Consider the following 16,678-nt stretch of genomic DNA (forward strand, 5'->3'; position numbering starts at 1 on the left):
TCGGCATCACTTTGATGGTGAATTGATGGTACAGAGTGCTATAATACACTCAGATGCAAAGAAAACGCAACGGAGAAATGTTTGGTCAAATTTAAAGTGTTATATTCCTGGTTATATTTTTGTTATTTTAACAGCTGTTTTTTTAGCAAGCTGTATATAATTATATCAACTTTAATTCGTTCAGCTTGCTAAAAAAATCATAAAAATAGAGCTAAAAATAACAAAAAATATAACACTTTAAATTTCACCAAAAATTTTTCCGTTGCGTTTTTTTTGCATCTGAGTGTATATGTTACGGTTAAGGTCCGATGCCCGGTTAATGTCGACATTATCCGGCTAATCTCGAGAATAACACACAACAAAACAACCAAAAACATAACCTAACCCAAACATCGGACTTTAACCGTAACATATATATCAAGCCCTTCTTTAGTTTCGGTGATAGTTTAAAACGTATAATCAGCACACGAAATTCATTTTTTTTATTATCGATAAATTTCACGAGGTCATCTCCGTTCAATGGTTGTCAGATACAAGCTAAGTGACGCAAAAATGTGATAGTAATATATCAGTACAAGACAGTTTACAAGAGCAGTGTTCCATTTAAAATTACTGCGCGGAAAATTTAAATACTGTCGTCAAACTGACCTGGTATTTATATTGTTTTGGTAAAACTTGAATAGGACAAAAAGTTCTGTTAGAATGCAATTTATTTAACTCAAATAGACTTCTACTTAGGCTAGAAAAATCCGTAATATTACTGGACATATAAAAACGAACAAAAAAACTTTTAAAAGAAAGAAAATTTAATGGAAATGAATAAATTTTCTTGAATATTAGCCAAAAAAAATATTAGTACAAGAAATATAAAACAATGACACCTATTATCCCACAAAATCAATAACACGACAAAATGAATTTTGATTAGAACTAAAAATATAATAGCAATGTAAAAAATTAACATAACCCAGATCACAACCGCGATTTATAATAATACATAACAATAGTGCAATTTAGACGACCTTAAGTAGGTCAATACAGTCTGCCTTTGTTTTAGTTATTTCGAGAAAAATATAATTTTCCTTCGCTTGTCCTTGATATAATTACCATGTAGTTTCCGAATAAACCTACTCATCAGCACGAACTTTTTTTGGAGTTTTTTTGATCTGTGGCCCGGTTCGATCGCTGCCTGTGTTGTTATTCCGTTTTCGTGCTCGTCAGCGACGACTGTAAACAAATCGCGTGTGTCGAAAATTAAAAAGAAAAATGCCGAAAAGACCATTTAAAGACAAGGACCAGGACAAATACGGTGAAATAAAGAGATTAAAAAAGCAATTTAGAGAAATGCAAGAACATTTAAATAAGATTTGTGATTCTAGTGAATCATCTTCTGAAGTTTTTTCAACATCAGGTACGTTTTTTTCTTTTAGCTTAATGAAGAGTTGTCAGATAACAAGGAGAAATTTAGGCAGGGATATCGTGCGATATTCCCTGAGAGACAGGAAAACCGTGCGGTTTTTCATGTCGTCCTTATATAATATAAATAAAATGTTTTTAGGACAACGTGCGTTGTTCCTAAAATTGAAATCGGGCGATTTCTTATATAAACAAGCAATTATATAACATGAGATCAGGCGATCTCATTTGAATAGAACTTTGTCAGCTGGTATCTTCACTGAAAGACTGAAAAAACCGTGCGGTTTTTTCATGTCATCCTTATTTAATATAAATAAAATGTTTTTAGGGGCGTGCGTTGCTCCTAAGAAACGAAATCAGGCGATTTCATCACTTGAATAGGACTTTGATGTCATGTTTTCTTTTTCAGAATCGGAGGCTACCTCTGATATTCCAAATATTCCAGCCCCAGACGTCACAGTAGTAGATACAGAAATACCAGAAAATTCTGATCAATATTTTGACGCTTTAGGTTTAAAGACCAGACTCAGGGACAATGAGGCAAAGACTTACATGAAGAAATTGTTGTTCGCTGGCACAGCCACTTGAAAAAGGGCTATCTAAAAGAACAGCGAGAAGAATTAATGTTAAAAGTATAAAGGTGCCTGCAAATTGCAAAGCTCTTCATCCTCCCAGATAAATAATGAAGTACAACCTTGCCTAAATAAGTCGGTTCTTGACCATGATCGTTTTATCTCAGCGTTACAACAACAATTGGCTCATGGCTTATCAGCAATAGGGACAGTCATTGAGGCTATGATGCCTAACAAAGAACAAGTAGATAACATGAAATTATTGGCAGAGGCCTGCCAATTATTCACTAACGTTCATCATGGACTTTCAGTTCACCGTAGATTTAAAATCATACCACATTTAAATCCGGAATGCAAAAAAGTCGTGGACAGTCTGGAAATAGATGATTTTTTATTTAATAAAAATTTGCAGATACAATGAAAAATGAACAAATCATAAAAAGGCCAGTGCTGATTTTAAAAAGAAGAATTGGCAAACTAAATTTTCAAGACCATCAATAAATACATCAATGTATCATTTAAACTACCGGCGTGGGCCTCCAGAGAGAAAATGAAGGAAAAAAGGAGGAGGGAAGAAGAAGCCATCAGGATATCAGAAGTATCACAAGAAAGTCCCCAGGAAATACCATCGCCAGGAATAGATATGGAGGAAGATGTGAGTAATTGCGCTGGTAGACTTTCGAGATTTTTAAGAGTTGGAAACATATTACGAAAGACCGAGCGGTCTTAGACTGGGTCACAGGTATTAAAATACCTTTTATTAAAAAACCTGTACAGTATTTTGAGCCCTCTGTACAAATCTCTGACAAACTCTTACCCCAGTATAAAAAATCCATTCAGCAAATGTTAGAAATAGGTGCTATCGAAGAGTGTCATTCTTCAATAGGACAATTTATATCATCTTACTTTATAATTAAAAAACCCTCTGGCTGTTATAGGTTTATTTTAAATTTAAAAGCCTTAACAAATTTTATTTTGCTCCTCATTTTAAATTAGAGAATTACAGAACTGTAATAAAACTTATAAATAAAAATTGCTACCTTTCAAATATCGATCTAAAGGATGCATATTATTTAATTTCAGTTAATAAAAGTACAGAAAATACCTGCGATTTCGCTTCGAAAATCGTCTATATCAGTTCAGTTGTTTACCATTTGGTCTTAACATCGCACCATATATTTTCACTAAACTTATGAAACCGTTAACAAAAACTGCGTCTTATGGAAATAAGTACTGTATTTTATTTAGATGATATTCTTATTATAGGTAAAAATAAAAATGAATGTAAAAATACACGAAAATAGTTCTTTCAGAACTAGCCAAATTAGGATTTATAATAAATAATAAAAAAAGTATGTTAATACCTCAACAAACTATTAGATTCTTAGGGTTTATATATAATACTAATAAATGACCATTTCACTTCCTGGTGAAAAACGTAAAGCCATTCAAAATTTGATTTTTAAATTTACGGAAGAAAAGGAAATGCACAATTAGGAATTTGCCCAACTAATAGGCAAACTTGTAGCATCTTGTCCTTCAACAAAATATGGTTTTATTCATATTAAGCAGTTTGAAAAATTAAACATTTTTTGTTGCGAGGAGACTATTACAATTATAATAAAAGATGCATATTCCAACCTCTTTAAATAATGAATTAGAGTGGTGGCACAATAATATAGGATTAGGTCAATCGATAAAATCTAAAAATTTCTCACTTGAAATTTTTCAGACGCCTCAAGACGGGTTGGGGGAGCGTTTTGTAACGGTCACAGATGTCACGGTTTCTGGAATAATAAAGAGCAGGTAAAACATATTAATTTTTAGAAATCAAAGCCGCCTATTTCGCCTTGAGATCACCTAAAGACAAAGAAAATATTTCCATTTTATTAAGAATTGATAATCAAACGGCAATATCGTGTATTAATCGAGGTGGAAGTGTTAAATACTCATATTTAGATAATATTACAAAAAGCTCTTTGGCAGTGGTGTGAAAAGAAGTGTATTATAGTATTCGCTAGCTATATTAGTTCATCTGCTAACTTTGAGGCAGATAGAGAATCAAGATTTTTCTCAATTAATACTGAATATGAGCTAAATGACACTGTATATAATCAAATTATACAGAGATTTGGTTCTCCGGAAATAGATTTATTTGCAACTAGAATTAACAAAAGTGCAATAAATTTGTTTCCTGGTTTCCAGATCCTGAGTCATGGAAGGTTGACGCGTTCACAATAAGGTGGTCAGAATTTTTTTCTTTTACGCTTTCCCCTTTTCAATAATTACTAGGGTCTTAGAAAAATTGTTCAGGAAGGGATTAGGAATTGTAGTAGTACCTTATTGGCCTACACAGGCATGGTATCCCCTGTTCACTAAGTTGTTATTAGAGAAACCTATTTATTTTAAAGCAAACAAATTTTTACTTGTCTCTCCTTTCAGAGACTACCACCCACTACACGAGGAGATTTCCCTGGTAGTAGGAAATTATCCGGCAGGCTTATATAAGAAAAGGGGTTCCAGTGACAGCAATAGAAATAATCGAGGCATCTATATCAAAAGGAACACTTAAACAGTACACATCTTGTTATAAAAATTCTGGCAATTTTGTGCTGACAGTAACAGGGATCCTCTTGTTTATAAGCTAGAAACATATTTGGATTTTTATCCGATGCCTTAAAAGAAGGTCTTTCATTTTCTGTCGTCAATTCTTATAGATCAGCTCTTAATTTGATATTTAGTCCTATAAGTAATAATGATGAAAAAGTAATTAATCGTTTTGTGAAGGGAGTGTCTAATATTCGACCACCAGGACCTAAATATAAGATTACTTGGGATCCAGACCCTCTATTAAAATACCTAGGTACATTATATCCTCTAGAGGCGTTAGATTTAGAATACGCAACTTATAAACTAGTCACTCTTATGGCACTGACATCAGCCAGCAGAGTTCAGACTCTTTCTCTAATTAAAGTTCAAAACATTAATATATCGGTAGACAGAGTTGAGATTAAAATACCAGATAGAGTAAAACATCCGCTCCAGGCAGATTCCAACCGCTACTAATTTTTCCGTTTTTAAGAGTAAACAAGAACTTTGCGTTGCGTCCACCATTGCGGACTACATTAAAAGAACGAAACCAATACGCAATACCGAAGAAAACTAATTCTTACCCATAAAAAACCACACCGTTCAGCATCTTTCAGACAATAAGCAGGTGGATTAAAAATACTTTAAACTTAGGTGGCGTAGATACGTCCATTTTTCAGCCCATAGTGTACGTCACGCTACAACTTCGGCTGCGTATAAAGCAGGCGTAAATATAGAGATAATTAAAAATACAGCAGGCTGGACTCCTGCCTCGAACACCTTCTTTAGTTTTTATAATAGACCTGTAGAAAAACCTCAAGATAAATTTGCTTAAAGCCATTATTGAATTGGGTTCTAATAAATCGTAGTGTTCTACTGTTAGTAGTATTAAGTATTTTTTTTATTATTATTTAGGTGTTATCAATATATCATATTCATTCTATTAGTTATAAGTTAAAAGTTAAGTTCTTTACATTATATACTCAGTAGTTAGTTATAAACTCAGAGTTTATGTTAATCATTTATTAGTAAATATGTAAAAATATAAAAAATATAATTTCCAAAGTTTTCTAAAGTTCAAAAAAAAAAAAAAAAAATATTTTTTAAATTTTAGAATTTATATTTCTTACAATAAGTAATTGTTAGAGAAGTTAATATCTTATGATAATAATTAATTATATCAATATATGGTTATAAAAAATAAAAAAATTGCCTTTGACTTTGAACATCTACATGGTAATTATATCAAGGACAAGCGAAGGAAAATTAAAAGATTAATCGACTTACCTGAAGGGATTGATCATAATCCGAATTTTGTCCGAAATATAATTACCCAACCCTAATGATATACCCCAGATCCTAGGCAATTTTTTTAGACACTTCAACGGAATGACAACACAGGCAGCGATCGAACCGGGCCACAGATCAAAAAAACTCCAAAAAAAGTTCGTGCTGATGAGTAGGTTTATTCGGAAACTACATGGTAATTATATCTTCGGACAAGCTCGGAAAATTATGATTAATCATCCTTCAGGTAAGTCGATTAATCTTTTAATTCTGAGGCAACGCATCATTTATACAGGGTTGTTTACCACATACGACACGGAGTATTGTAGCTAAACGATGAGATTTTTACAAATTGTAAGTTTTGGGTTCGATGAAGGAGTATTAGAGGTACAATTTAAAAATAATTTTACAAGATACAGAGTGTCCCAAATAAGTAAAAAATATCAAAGTTGTATTTTTTTAAATGGAACACCCTGTATATTATTACATTTTAGTTTCTACAATTAAAATAAAGGTAAATTTGATTAAGGTTTATTATACTTAAACCTTACCGTTTTGAAAATTTTCAAATTTTTGAAATTGCAGTAAAATTTTAAGGCTTCATTTCTCCAAGGGTATCAAAGTTTTTCAATACTAAATATTTACTGAAGTTTATTTACTGATCAGTTATTGTGTTGCAATAATAAAAATAATACTACCTTATCCAGAGTGTCCTAAAATTTATTTTTAAATAATTATTAGCTTCAAACGGCAATAACTTGTTTAATTTAAAATGGAACACCTTGTATATTTTACGAGAATCAGATGCACAATTTAATTGTCTATCAAATTATATTATACCAATTTTTACCTATCTCTTTAACTTTCCGTAGAAAATGCATTTTCTTGTAATTTAGAACTTATTTATCAATATACTCATGGAATATTGACATTTTAGATTATTTTTAAAGATGTACCAAATTTTTAAAGAGTACAGATACTAATATTGTCGATATAATTCGTTTATTTCATTAAAAATAAAAAAACTGTTTAAATATTTGTTAAAGAGGATCAATTAATATGATTCCAGTATTCAACCTACATTAACTGACTGTTTGCGTTGATTAATAATAATTGCTCCAAATACTAAAAAACTGAATTTTGTATGGGCATTAGACAGTGTGATAAAAATTTGCATTTATTAAAAAAATCATTTTTTAATAAATGCTTATTTATAACAACAGAGACTTTAATTTGATTATTTATTAGATTAACAGAGACTTTAATTTGCAACTTATTATTATATTGATTTCACATTTATTTATAATAATTTATTAACGAACACAATTAAGTATGTAATTAATTAGTATATGGGCGGAAATAATGGTGTTATATTTAATTAATGGTATACTCTTTTATAAAGATTTAAATAGTTTTCTTTTGCATATCAAATTATATAATATTATCGTTTTGCTAAAACGATAATATTACTTAGTCTGTATTTTTTGTACATTTGTTGCTTTAAAAACAATCTAAAATGTCAATATTCCATAGATATATTGATAAATGAGGTCTAAATTATAAGAAAATGCATTTTCTACAAAAACTTGAAGGGATAGGTAAAATGGTATAATACAATTTGATAGACAATTTAATTGTGCATCTGATTCTCAATTAAAATATACAGGGCATTCCATTTAAATTAAAAGAAGTTATTGCCGTTTGAAGCTAATAATTATTTAAAATAAATTTTTAGACACTCTGTATAAGGTAGTATTATTTTTATTATTGCAACACAATAACTGATCAATAAATAAACTTCATTAAATATTTAGTATTAAAAACATTGATACCCTTGGAGAAATTAAGCTTTAAAATTTTTACTGCAATTTCACAAAATTGAAAATATTTCAAAAACGGTAAGGTTTAACGCCCAGTTTCATAATACAACCCTTAAAGTCACTTTAGTTAAAGTCCACTTTAAGTTAAAGTCCACTTTAAATTCAAATAGGTTTCATAATCAATTGGCCTGGTTACTTTAACTAAAGTGAAAATTGCCTATCAAATTTATTTTGGTACCACTGAAATACACGATCTGGCTGTCAAAAACGTCTATTTGTGAGGTTAGATCGTTTTATCGATTATTTGTGTAGCGTCTTGGCGTCAATTTTCTATCGTTTTTCCGTTATAATACATACCTCCGAAATCAAATTTAAAATATTTAAAATGAAAAAGGGCAAGAACAACAAATTTTTCAGCAGAAGAAGAGCTTCTTTTAGTGGAAGAGATTAAAAACATGGCGCTATTGAGAATAAAACGACTAATAAATTCTCACACAGAGAAAGGGTAAAGTATATACCATATAGATTATTTTTTTTTGAAGATTTAAACTATTTTCATTTTTAGGAGCAAGCGTGGAGCAAGTACTCCTGAGCTACAATGCAAAATCAAGCCGACCTAGGGAAATGGAACAAATCAAATCCAAATTTGACAACCTGAAAACAAAGCGAGGAAGCATGCTAATGAAAAAAATAATTTGACAGGTACCGGGGAGGCCCAGCTGTTCTGAAAACAGATGATCCAGTGTTAACAGTGGTACTGAGATATTAAACTAAAAATCCGTAGTGGGTTACACCCTTTAACGGATTCAGATTGTGACGTAAGAATATAATGCTATATGTTAGTTATCTGCGTTATTATACATAATACACATATTTTACAGAACGTTTGTACGCTGCCTCTCATTGAGAATGAAGGTTATAAATCTTGATGGCAACATTGAGGAATCTATAGAATTATTACAAGTAAAAGTATTATAACAATTCATTTTTCATATTACTTATTTAGTTTTTTAGCCAGTTGAAATTGAAGTGATACAGCCATCCTCTTCAAATTGTGTAAGTTGATAATTTTAATGTTATTAAAAAAGCAAATCATTAATACTTCGAGTATTTACTTCATACGTGAAATATCTATTATACCAATAGAGGACATGCTATACTAAAGTAGGAGATAATTACCTCCTGTATCCTATATAATATAATATATTTATGATTACCTAGAAGTATTAGGATTTATTTAGTTTGCATTCATCCCCCGCATGTATTTATTACTGATATTGATTATTTCAGGAAGCTACAACTAGCTACAGTAGACTACAGCTGGCTACAGAAGCTACAGCTAGCTACATTGTTGTGGATGAAGAAAAAGTAAGATATAAATTCATTTATTCATATATGTGCATACTTACAATGTATTTATAGATGGAAACTGGAATTAAAAAAGAGACTGGAGTAATTATACTCCAAAAGAAATTAAAAGAGCCTGTCAACAAATTGAGGCGAACCATTCCTAATACAACATTACAAGCAAAAGAAGAGTATTATAAAAAAAAATTGAATTTCTGCATGTCCAGGAAGAAGAGTTCGAAAGAACACAAGTTCGAAACTCTGAAAAACATGTGAAAGAAATGGAATTGGTTAAATTTAGAAATAGAGCTAAAAACAGTTGTTACATAAACAAAAAAGACTTAGAATAAATGTTGTTTCTAAATAAATGCATATTTTTTAATTCACCTGTAGCTAACATCACTTTATAGTTACGAATCAAAATTAATAAAGAATTATTAAATAGGTGTTATATAATAATAAATAATATTCTCTATTTAATAAATGCATACAGTTTTTATTCATTGTAACAGTTACAGTTTAACAAATCAAAATAAAGAAGTGTTCAATATTTAACAATGAATGTCCCTTTAAAAAATGCATATTTTTTATGTCTTTATAATTATAGTTAAATTATAAATCAATCTAAATTAAATACAAAAAACATTATTTTAAAATATATATTGAAGTGCTGCTAAAAATGGTATATAATGCCAAAATGTTGATGGACTAACAGATCTCTTTACTTGTCGTCCATTGTTAATATTATTATCAAAATTGACATGATTTTCATGAATATCATCACCTTCTTCTTGTTCCAGCCAATCGTCTGAAATTCTTCTCCCATTACTTAAGCGCTAAATTGTGGAGTACAGCTGTTGCCACAATTATGTTTCTAATTGTTTCTAATTTTAACCTCATACCTAATCGAAGTATTGGAAACCTTCGTTTCCATACCCCATACTGCCGTTCCACAACATTCCGTGTCCTAATAGGTGATTCATTATATATAAATTCTGAGCTGCTGTTTCACGGTTTGCAGTTGTGTCATGAGGTATGGTTTCAATGTATAACCGCTGTCACCAATTAATAAGTACTGGCCATACATGTTTATTCTCAAATTGCTGTTTTAAGTTACTGTTGTTGAATATAGTTTATTATTCTCAAATTGCTGTTTTAAGTTACTGTTGTTGAATATAGTTTGGTCATGTGTAGACCCTGGCCATCGACAAACAATATTCCTTATTCTTAAATCGGCATCAGAAACTGTTTGTACATTTACTGCAAAAATATCCTTTCCTGCATCAAGAAAAATTTCAGCATCGTCTCCCCCTACTGAATCTATTTTTATTAAAAGTACAGTCAATAGCACCAATACATTTTGGAAACCGAGCTATTCTATAAAAAATCTTCACATGCTGCCTCCATTTCTTGGTTTGTACCATACATGTTGATATATTGTGGCCTCAAAGATGCAATTGCCTGAGAAACTCTTTGCACGATTCTACTAGCTGAGCTTTTGACACTCCCATAAAATCTCCTACAGAGAGTAGGATGTTTCCTGTTGCATAGAAACGTAATGTAAGCAACAATTGCTTCATTGGATCTATGCATCCGTCCCCCTAAAATATACATCTATATATAGAAATATGTGGTAAATTAATTATAGTAAAATACCTGTTTGTTGGTAACACTATCAAGTTTTCAATTTTTCTAATAAATTGATAACCGTTGCCTTTGTCAGCCTAAACCTATCAAAGAAATCAAGCTCATCATATTCGTGGACGTAATCTTTCCTTTTTGGGATATATCTTTGGCCTCCTCACAACTATTTCTTCTTCTTCAGAACTAGAACTTGAGGATGAAGATAACATATTTCAAAAAATGATTTATGCAATGACAGAATTAACCAAACACTTTTCTCTCTGCTAAATCCACAAAAGCTAAAAACCACAGGGGTTAAAACACGAGGATGAAACGAAAAATAGGGAGTTCGAAACAGGTTAGAAATTCGAAATATAGGGTTACGGTTAAAGTAGTAAAGTACTTTAGCGTTTTTAAAGCGGGAGCATGTGCACTTTAACTTTAAAGCGACTTTAAACCTTAAAGTTTAATTATGGAACGCAATTTTAAATTTAAAGTTCCTTTAAGATTTTAAAGTACTTTATATTTTATTATGAAACTGGGCGTAAGTCTAATAAACCTTAATCAAATTTACCTTTATTTTAATCGTAGAAACTAAAAATGTAATAATATACAGGGTGTTCCATTTAAAAAAATACAACTTTGATATTTTTTATTTATTTGGGACACTCTGTATTTTAAATTGTAGCTCTAATAGTCCTTCAACGAACCCCAGACTTACAATTTGTAAAAATCTCATCGTTTAGCTACAATACTCCGTGTCGTATGTGGTGAACAACCCTGTATATTAGTATTAAGAAATGTATATAAAATTAAAAGATTAATCGACTTACCTGAAGGATGATTAATCATAATTTTCCGAGCTTGTCCGAAGATATAATTACCATGTAGTTTCCGAATAAACCTACTCATCAGCACGAACTTTTTTGGAGTTTTTTTGATCTGTGGCCCGGTTCGATCGCTGCCTGTGTTGTCATTCCGTTGAAGTGTCTAAAAAAATTGCCTAGGATCTGGGGTATATAGGGGGGGTTGGGTAATTATATCTTCGGACAAGCTCGGAAAATTATGATTAATCATCCTTCAGGTAAGTCGATTAATCTTTTAATTTTCCTTCGCTTGTCCTTGATATAATTACCATGTAGATGTTCAAAGTCAAAGGCAATTTTTTTATTTTTTATAACCATATATTGATATAATTAATTATTATCATAAGATATTAACTTCTCTAACAATTACTTATTGTAAGAAATATAAATTCTAAAATTTAAAAAATATTTTTTTTTTGAACTTTAGAAAACTTTGGAAATTATATTTTTTATATTTTTACATATTTACTAATAAATGATTAACATAAACTCTGAGTTTATAACTAACTACTGAGTATATAATGTAAAGAACTTAACTTTTAACTTATAACTAATAGAATGAATATGATATATTGATAACACCTAAATAATAATAAAAAAATACTTAATACTACTAACAGTAGAACACTACGATTTATTAGAACCCAATTCAATAATGGCTTTGGCAAATTTATCTTGAGGTTTTTCTACAGGTCTATTATAAAAACTAAAGAAGGTGTTCGAGGCAGGAGTCCAGCCTGCTGTATTTTTAATTATCTCTATATTTACGCCTGCTTTATACGCAGCCGAAGTTGTAGCGTGACGTACACTATGGGCTGAAAAAATGGACGTATCTACGCCACCTAAGTTTAAAGTATTTTTAATCCACCTGCTTATTGTCTGAGAAGATGCTGAACGGTGTGGTTTTTTATGGGTAAGAATTAGTTTTTCTTCGGTATTGCGTATTGGTTTCGTTCTTTTAATGTAGTCCGCAATGGTGGACGCAACGCAAAGTTCTTGTTTACTCTTAAAAAACGGAAAAATTAGTAGCGGTTGGAATCTGCCTGGAGCGGATGTTTTTACTCTATCTGGTATTTTAATCTCAACTCTGTCTACCGATATATTAATGTTTTGAACTTTAATTAGAGAAAGAGTCTGAACTCTGCTGGCTGATGTCAGTGCCATAAGAGTGACTAGTTTATAAGTTGCGTATTCTAAATCTAACGCCTCTAGAGGATATAATGTACCTAGGTATTTTAATAGAGGGTCTGGATCCCAAGTAATCTTATATTTAGGTCCTGGTGGTCGAATATTAGACACTCCCTTCACAAAACGATTAATTACTTTTTCATCATTATTACTTATAGGACTAAATATCAAATTAAGAGCTGATCTATAAGAATTGACGACAGAAAATGAAAGACCTTCTTTTAAGGCATCGGATAAAAAATCCAAATATGTTTCTAGCTTATAAACAAGAGGATCCCTGTTACTGTCAGCACAAAATTGCCAGAATTTTTTATAACAAGATGTGTACTGTTTAAGTGTTCCTTTTGATATAGATGCCTCGATTATTTCTATTGCTGTCACTGGAACCCCCTTTCTTATATAAGCCTGCCGGATAATTTCCCTACTACCAGGGAAATCTCCTCGTGTAGTGGGTGGTAGTCTCTGAAAGGAGAGACAAGTAAAAATTTGTTTGCTTTAAAATAAATAGGTTTCTCTAATAACAACTTAGTGAACAGGGGATACCATGCCTGTGTAGGCCAATAAGGTACTACTACAATTCCTAATCCCTTTTCCTGAACAATTTTTTCTAAGACCCTAGTAATTATTGAAAAGGGGGGGAAAGCGTAAAAGAAAAATTCTGACCACCTTATTGTGAACGCGTCAACCTTCCATGACTCAGGATCTGGAAACCAGGAAACAAATTTATTGCACTTTTTGTTAATTCTAGTTGCAAATAAATCTATTTCCGGAGAACCAAATCTCTGTATAATTTGATTATATACAGTGTCATTTAGCTCATATTCAGTATTAATTGAGAAAAATCTTGATTCTCTATCTGCCTCAAAGTTAGCAGATGAACTAATATAGCTAGCGAATACTATAATACACTTCTTTTCACACCACTGCCAAAGAGCTTTTGTAATATTATCTAAATATGAGTATTTAACACTTCCACCTCGATTAATACACGATATTGCCGTTTGATTATCAATTCTTAATAAAATGGAAATATTTTCTTTGTCTTTAGCAAGTGATCTCAAGGCGAAATAGGCGGCTTTGATTTCTAAAAAATTAATATGTTTTACCTGCTCTTTATTATTCCAGAAACCGTGACATCTGTGACCGTTACAAAACGCTCCCCAACCCGTCTTGGAGGCGTCTGAAAAAATTTCAAGTGAGAAATTTTTAGATTTTATCGATTGACCTAATCCTATATTATTGTGCCACCACTCTAATTCATTATTTAAAGAGGTTGGAATATGCATCTTTTTATTATAATTGTAATAGTCTCCTCGCAACAAAAAATGTTTAATTTTTTCAAACTGCTTAATATGAATAAAACCATATTTTGTTGAAGGACAAGATGCTACAAGTTTGCCTATTAGTTGGGCAAATTCCCTAATTGTGCATTTCCTTTTCTTCCGTAAATTTAAAATCAAATTTTGAATGGCTTTACGTTTTTCACCAGGAAGTGAAATGGTCATTTTATTAGTATTATATATAAACCCTAAGAATCTAATAGTTTGTTGAGGTATTAACATACTTTTTTTATTATTTATTATAAATCCTAATTTGGCTAGTTCTGAAAGAACTATTTTCGTGTATTTTTTACATTCATTTTTATTTTTACCTATAATAAGAATATCATCTAAATAAAATACAGTACTTATTTCCATAAGACGCAGTTTTTTTGTTAACGGTTTCATAAGTTTAGTGAAAATATATGGTGCGATGTTAAGACCAAATGGTAAACAACTGAACTGATATAGACGATTTTCGAAGCGAAATCGCAGGTATTTTCTGTACTTTTTATTAACTGAAATTAAATAATATGCATCCTTTAGATCGATATTTGAAAGGTAGCAATTTTTATTTATAAGTTTTATTACAGTTCTGTAATTCTCTAATTTAAAATGAGGAGCAAATAAAAATTTGTTAAGGCTTTTTAAATTTAAAATAAACCTATAACAGCCAGAGGGTTTTTTAATTATAAAGTAAGATGATATAAATTGTCCTATTGAAGAATGACACTCTTCGATAGCACCTATTTCTAACATTTGCTGAATGGATTTTTTATACTGGGGTAAGAGTTTGTCAGAGATTTGTACAGAGGGCTCAAAATACTGTACAGGTTTTTTAATAAAAGGTATTTTAATACCTGTGACCCAGTCTAAGACCGCTCGGTCTTTCGTAATATGTTTCCAACTCTGTAAAAATCTCGAAAGTCTACCAGCGCAATTACTCACATCTTCCTCCATATCTATTCCTGGCGATGGTATTTCCTGGGGACTTTCTTGTGATACTTCTGATATCCTGATGGCTTCTTTTCTTCCCTCCTCCTTTTTTCCTTCATTTTCTCTCTGGGAGGCCCACGCCGGTAGTTTAAATGATACATTGATGTATTTATTGATGGTCTTGAAAATTTAGTTTGCCAATTCTTCTTTTTAAAATCAGCACTGGCCTTTTTTATGATTTGTTCATTTTTCATTGTATCTGCAAATTTTTTATTAAATAAAAAATCATCTATTTCCAGACTGTCCACGACTTTTTTGCATTCCGGATTTAAATGTGGTATGATTTTAAATCTACGGTGAACTGAAAGTCCATGATGAACGTTAGTGAATAATTGGCAGGCCTCTGCCAATGATTTCATGTTATCTACTTGTTCTTTGTTAGGCATCATAGCCTCAATGACTGTCCCTATTGCTGATAAGCCATGAGCCAATTGTTGTTGTAACGCTGAGATAAAACGATCATGGTCAAGAACCGACTTATTTAGGCAAGGTTGTACTTCATTATTTATCTGGGGAGGATGAAGAGCTTTGCAATTTGCAGGCACCTTATACTTTAACATTAATTCTTCTCGCTGTTCTTTAGATAGCCCTTTTTTCAAGTGGCTGTGCCAGCGAACAACAATTTCTTCATGTAAGTCTTTGCCTTCATTGTCCCCTGAGTCTGGTCTTAAACCTAAAGCGTCAAAATATTGATCAGAATTTTCTGGTATTTCTGTATCTACTACTGTGACGTCTGGGGCTGGAATATTTGGAATATCAGAGGTAGCCTCCGATTCTGAAAAGAAAACATGACATCAAAGTCCTATTCAAGTGATGAAATCGCCTGATTTCGTTTCTTAGGAGCAACGCACGTTGCCCTAAAAACATTTTATTTATATTAAATAAGGATGACATGAAAAAACCGCACGGTTTTTCAGTCTTTCAGTGAAGATACCAGCTGACAAAGTTCTATTCAAATGAGATCGCCTGATCTCATGTTATATAATTGCTTGTTTATATAAGAAATCGCCCGATTTCAATTTTAGGAACAACGCACGTTGTCCTAAAAACATTTTATTTATATTATATAAGGACGACATGAAAAAACCGCACGGTTTTCCTGTCTCTCAGGGAATATCGCACGATATCCCTGCCTAAATTTCTCCTTGTTATCTGACAACTCTTCATTAAGCTAAAAAGAAAAAAAAAACGTACCTGATGTTGAAAAAACTTCAGAAGATGATTCACTAGAATCACAAATCTTATTTAAATGTTCTTGCATTTCTCTAAATTGCTTTTTTAATCTCTTTATTTCACCGTATTTGTCCTGGTCCTTGTCTTTAAATGGTCTTTTCGGCATTTTTCTTTTTAATTTTCGACACACGCGATTTGTTTACAGTCGTCGCTGACGAGCACGAAAACGGAATAACAACACAGGCAGCGATCGAACCGGGCCACAGATCAAAAAAACTCCAAAAAAGTTCGTGCTGATGAGTAGGTTTATTCGGAAACTACATGGTAATTATATCAAGGACAAGCGAAGGAAAATTGAATAACTTTATTGCAAAAGTATGGAAACATTTGTTTACAATAAAAATAATCTTGCGAAGGTCACTTCATTAGATTGCTATTTTTAAAATAACCATGAGTTCATTTAGATTATTTTTTTTATTCTA

At 31.5% G+C, this 16,678-nt stretch overlaps 2 protein-coding genes and 1 long non-coding RNA gene across 9 annotated transcripts in view; 1 reads left to right on the forward strand and 2 right to left on the reverse strand.

The window, feature by feature from the left end:
- Positions 1-16,678, reverse strand: part of LOC115890583 (AF4/FMR2 family member 4-like) — a 298,633-nt gene that overhangs the window by 112,080 nt on the left and 169,875 nt on the right. The gene's annotated exons all lie outside the window — the stretch shown is intronic.
- Positions 8,611-9,046, forward strand: LOC115890588. Its single transcript, XR_004051664.1, has 3 exons — positions 8,611-8,647; positions 8,699-8,740; positions 8,975-9,046. It is a non-coding gene; the product is annotated as an uncharacterized LOC115890588 (long non-coding RNA).
- LOC115890584 lies at positions 11,935-16,529 on the reverse strand. 5 transcript variants are annotated; one of them, XM_030910861.1, is made up of 3 exons: positions 16,218-16,529; positions 14,976-15,798; positions 11,935-13,170 (listed from the first exon to the last, which is right to left on the reverse strand). In XM_030910861.1, the coding sequence occupies exons 1-2, from the start codon at positions 16,360-16,362 to the stop codon at positions 14,990-14,992; spliced, it is 954 nt and encodes a 317-aa protein (XP_030766721.1). In that variant the 5' UTR covers positions 16,363-16,529; the 3' UTR covers positions 11,935-13,170; positions 14,976-14,989. The 5 variants fall into 4 exon arrangements, with proteins under 5 accessions (XP_030766721.1, XP_030766720.1, XP_030766717.1 ...); XM_030910860.1 differs by having other exon boundaries at positions 11,935-13,888; XM_030910857.1 differs by having other exon boundaries at positions 11,935-15,798.

The sequence above is a fragment of the Sitophilus oryzae genome, unplaced genomic scaffold, assembly GCF_002938485.1.
Source record: "Sitophilus oryzae breed Bouriz unplaced genomic scaffold, Soryzae_2.0 scaffold_888_pilon_pilon, whole genome shotgun sequence".
Lineage (NCBI taxonomy): Eukaryota > Metazoa > Arthropoda > Insecta > Coleoptera > Curculionidae > Sitophilus > Sitophilus oryzae.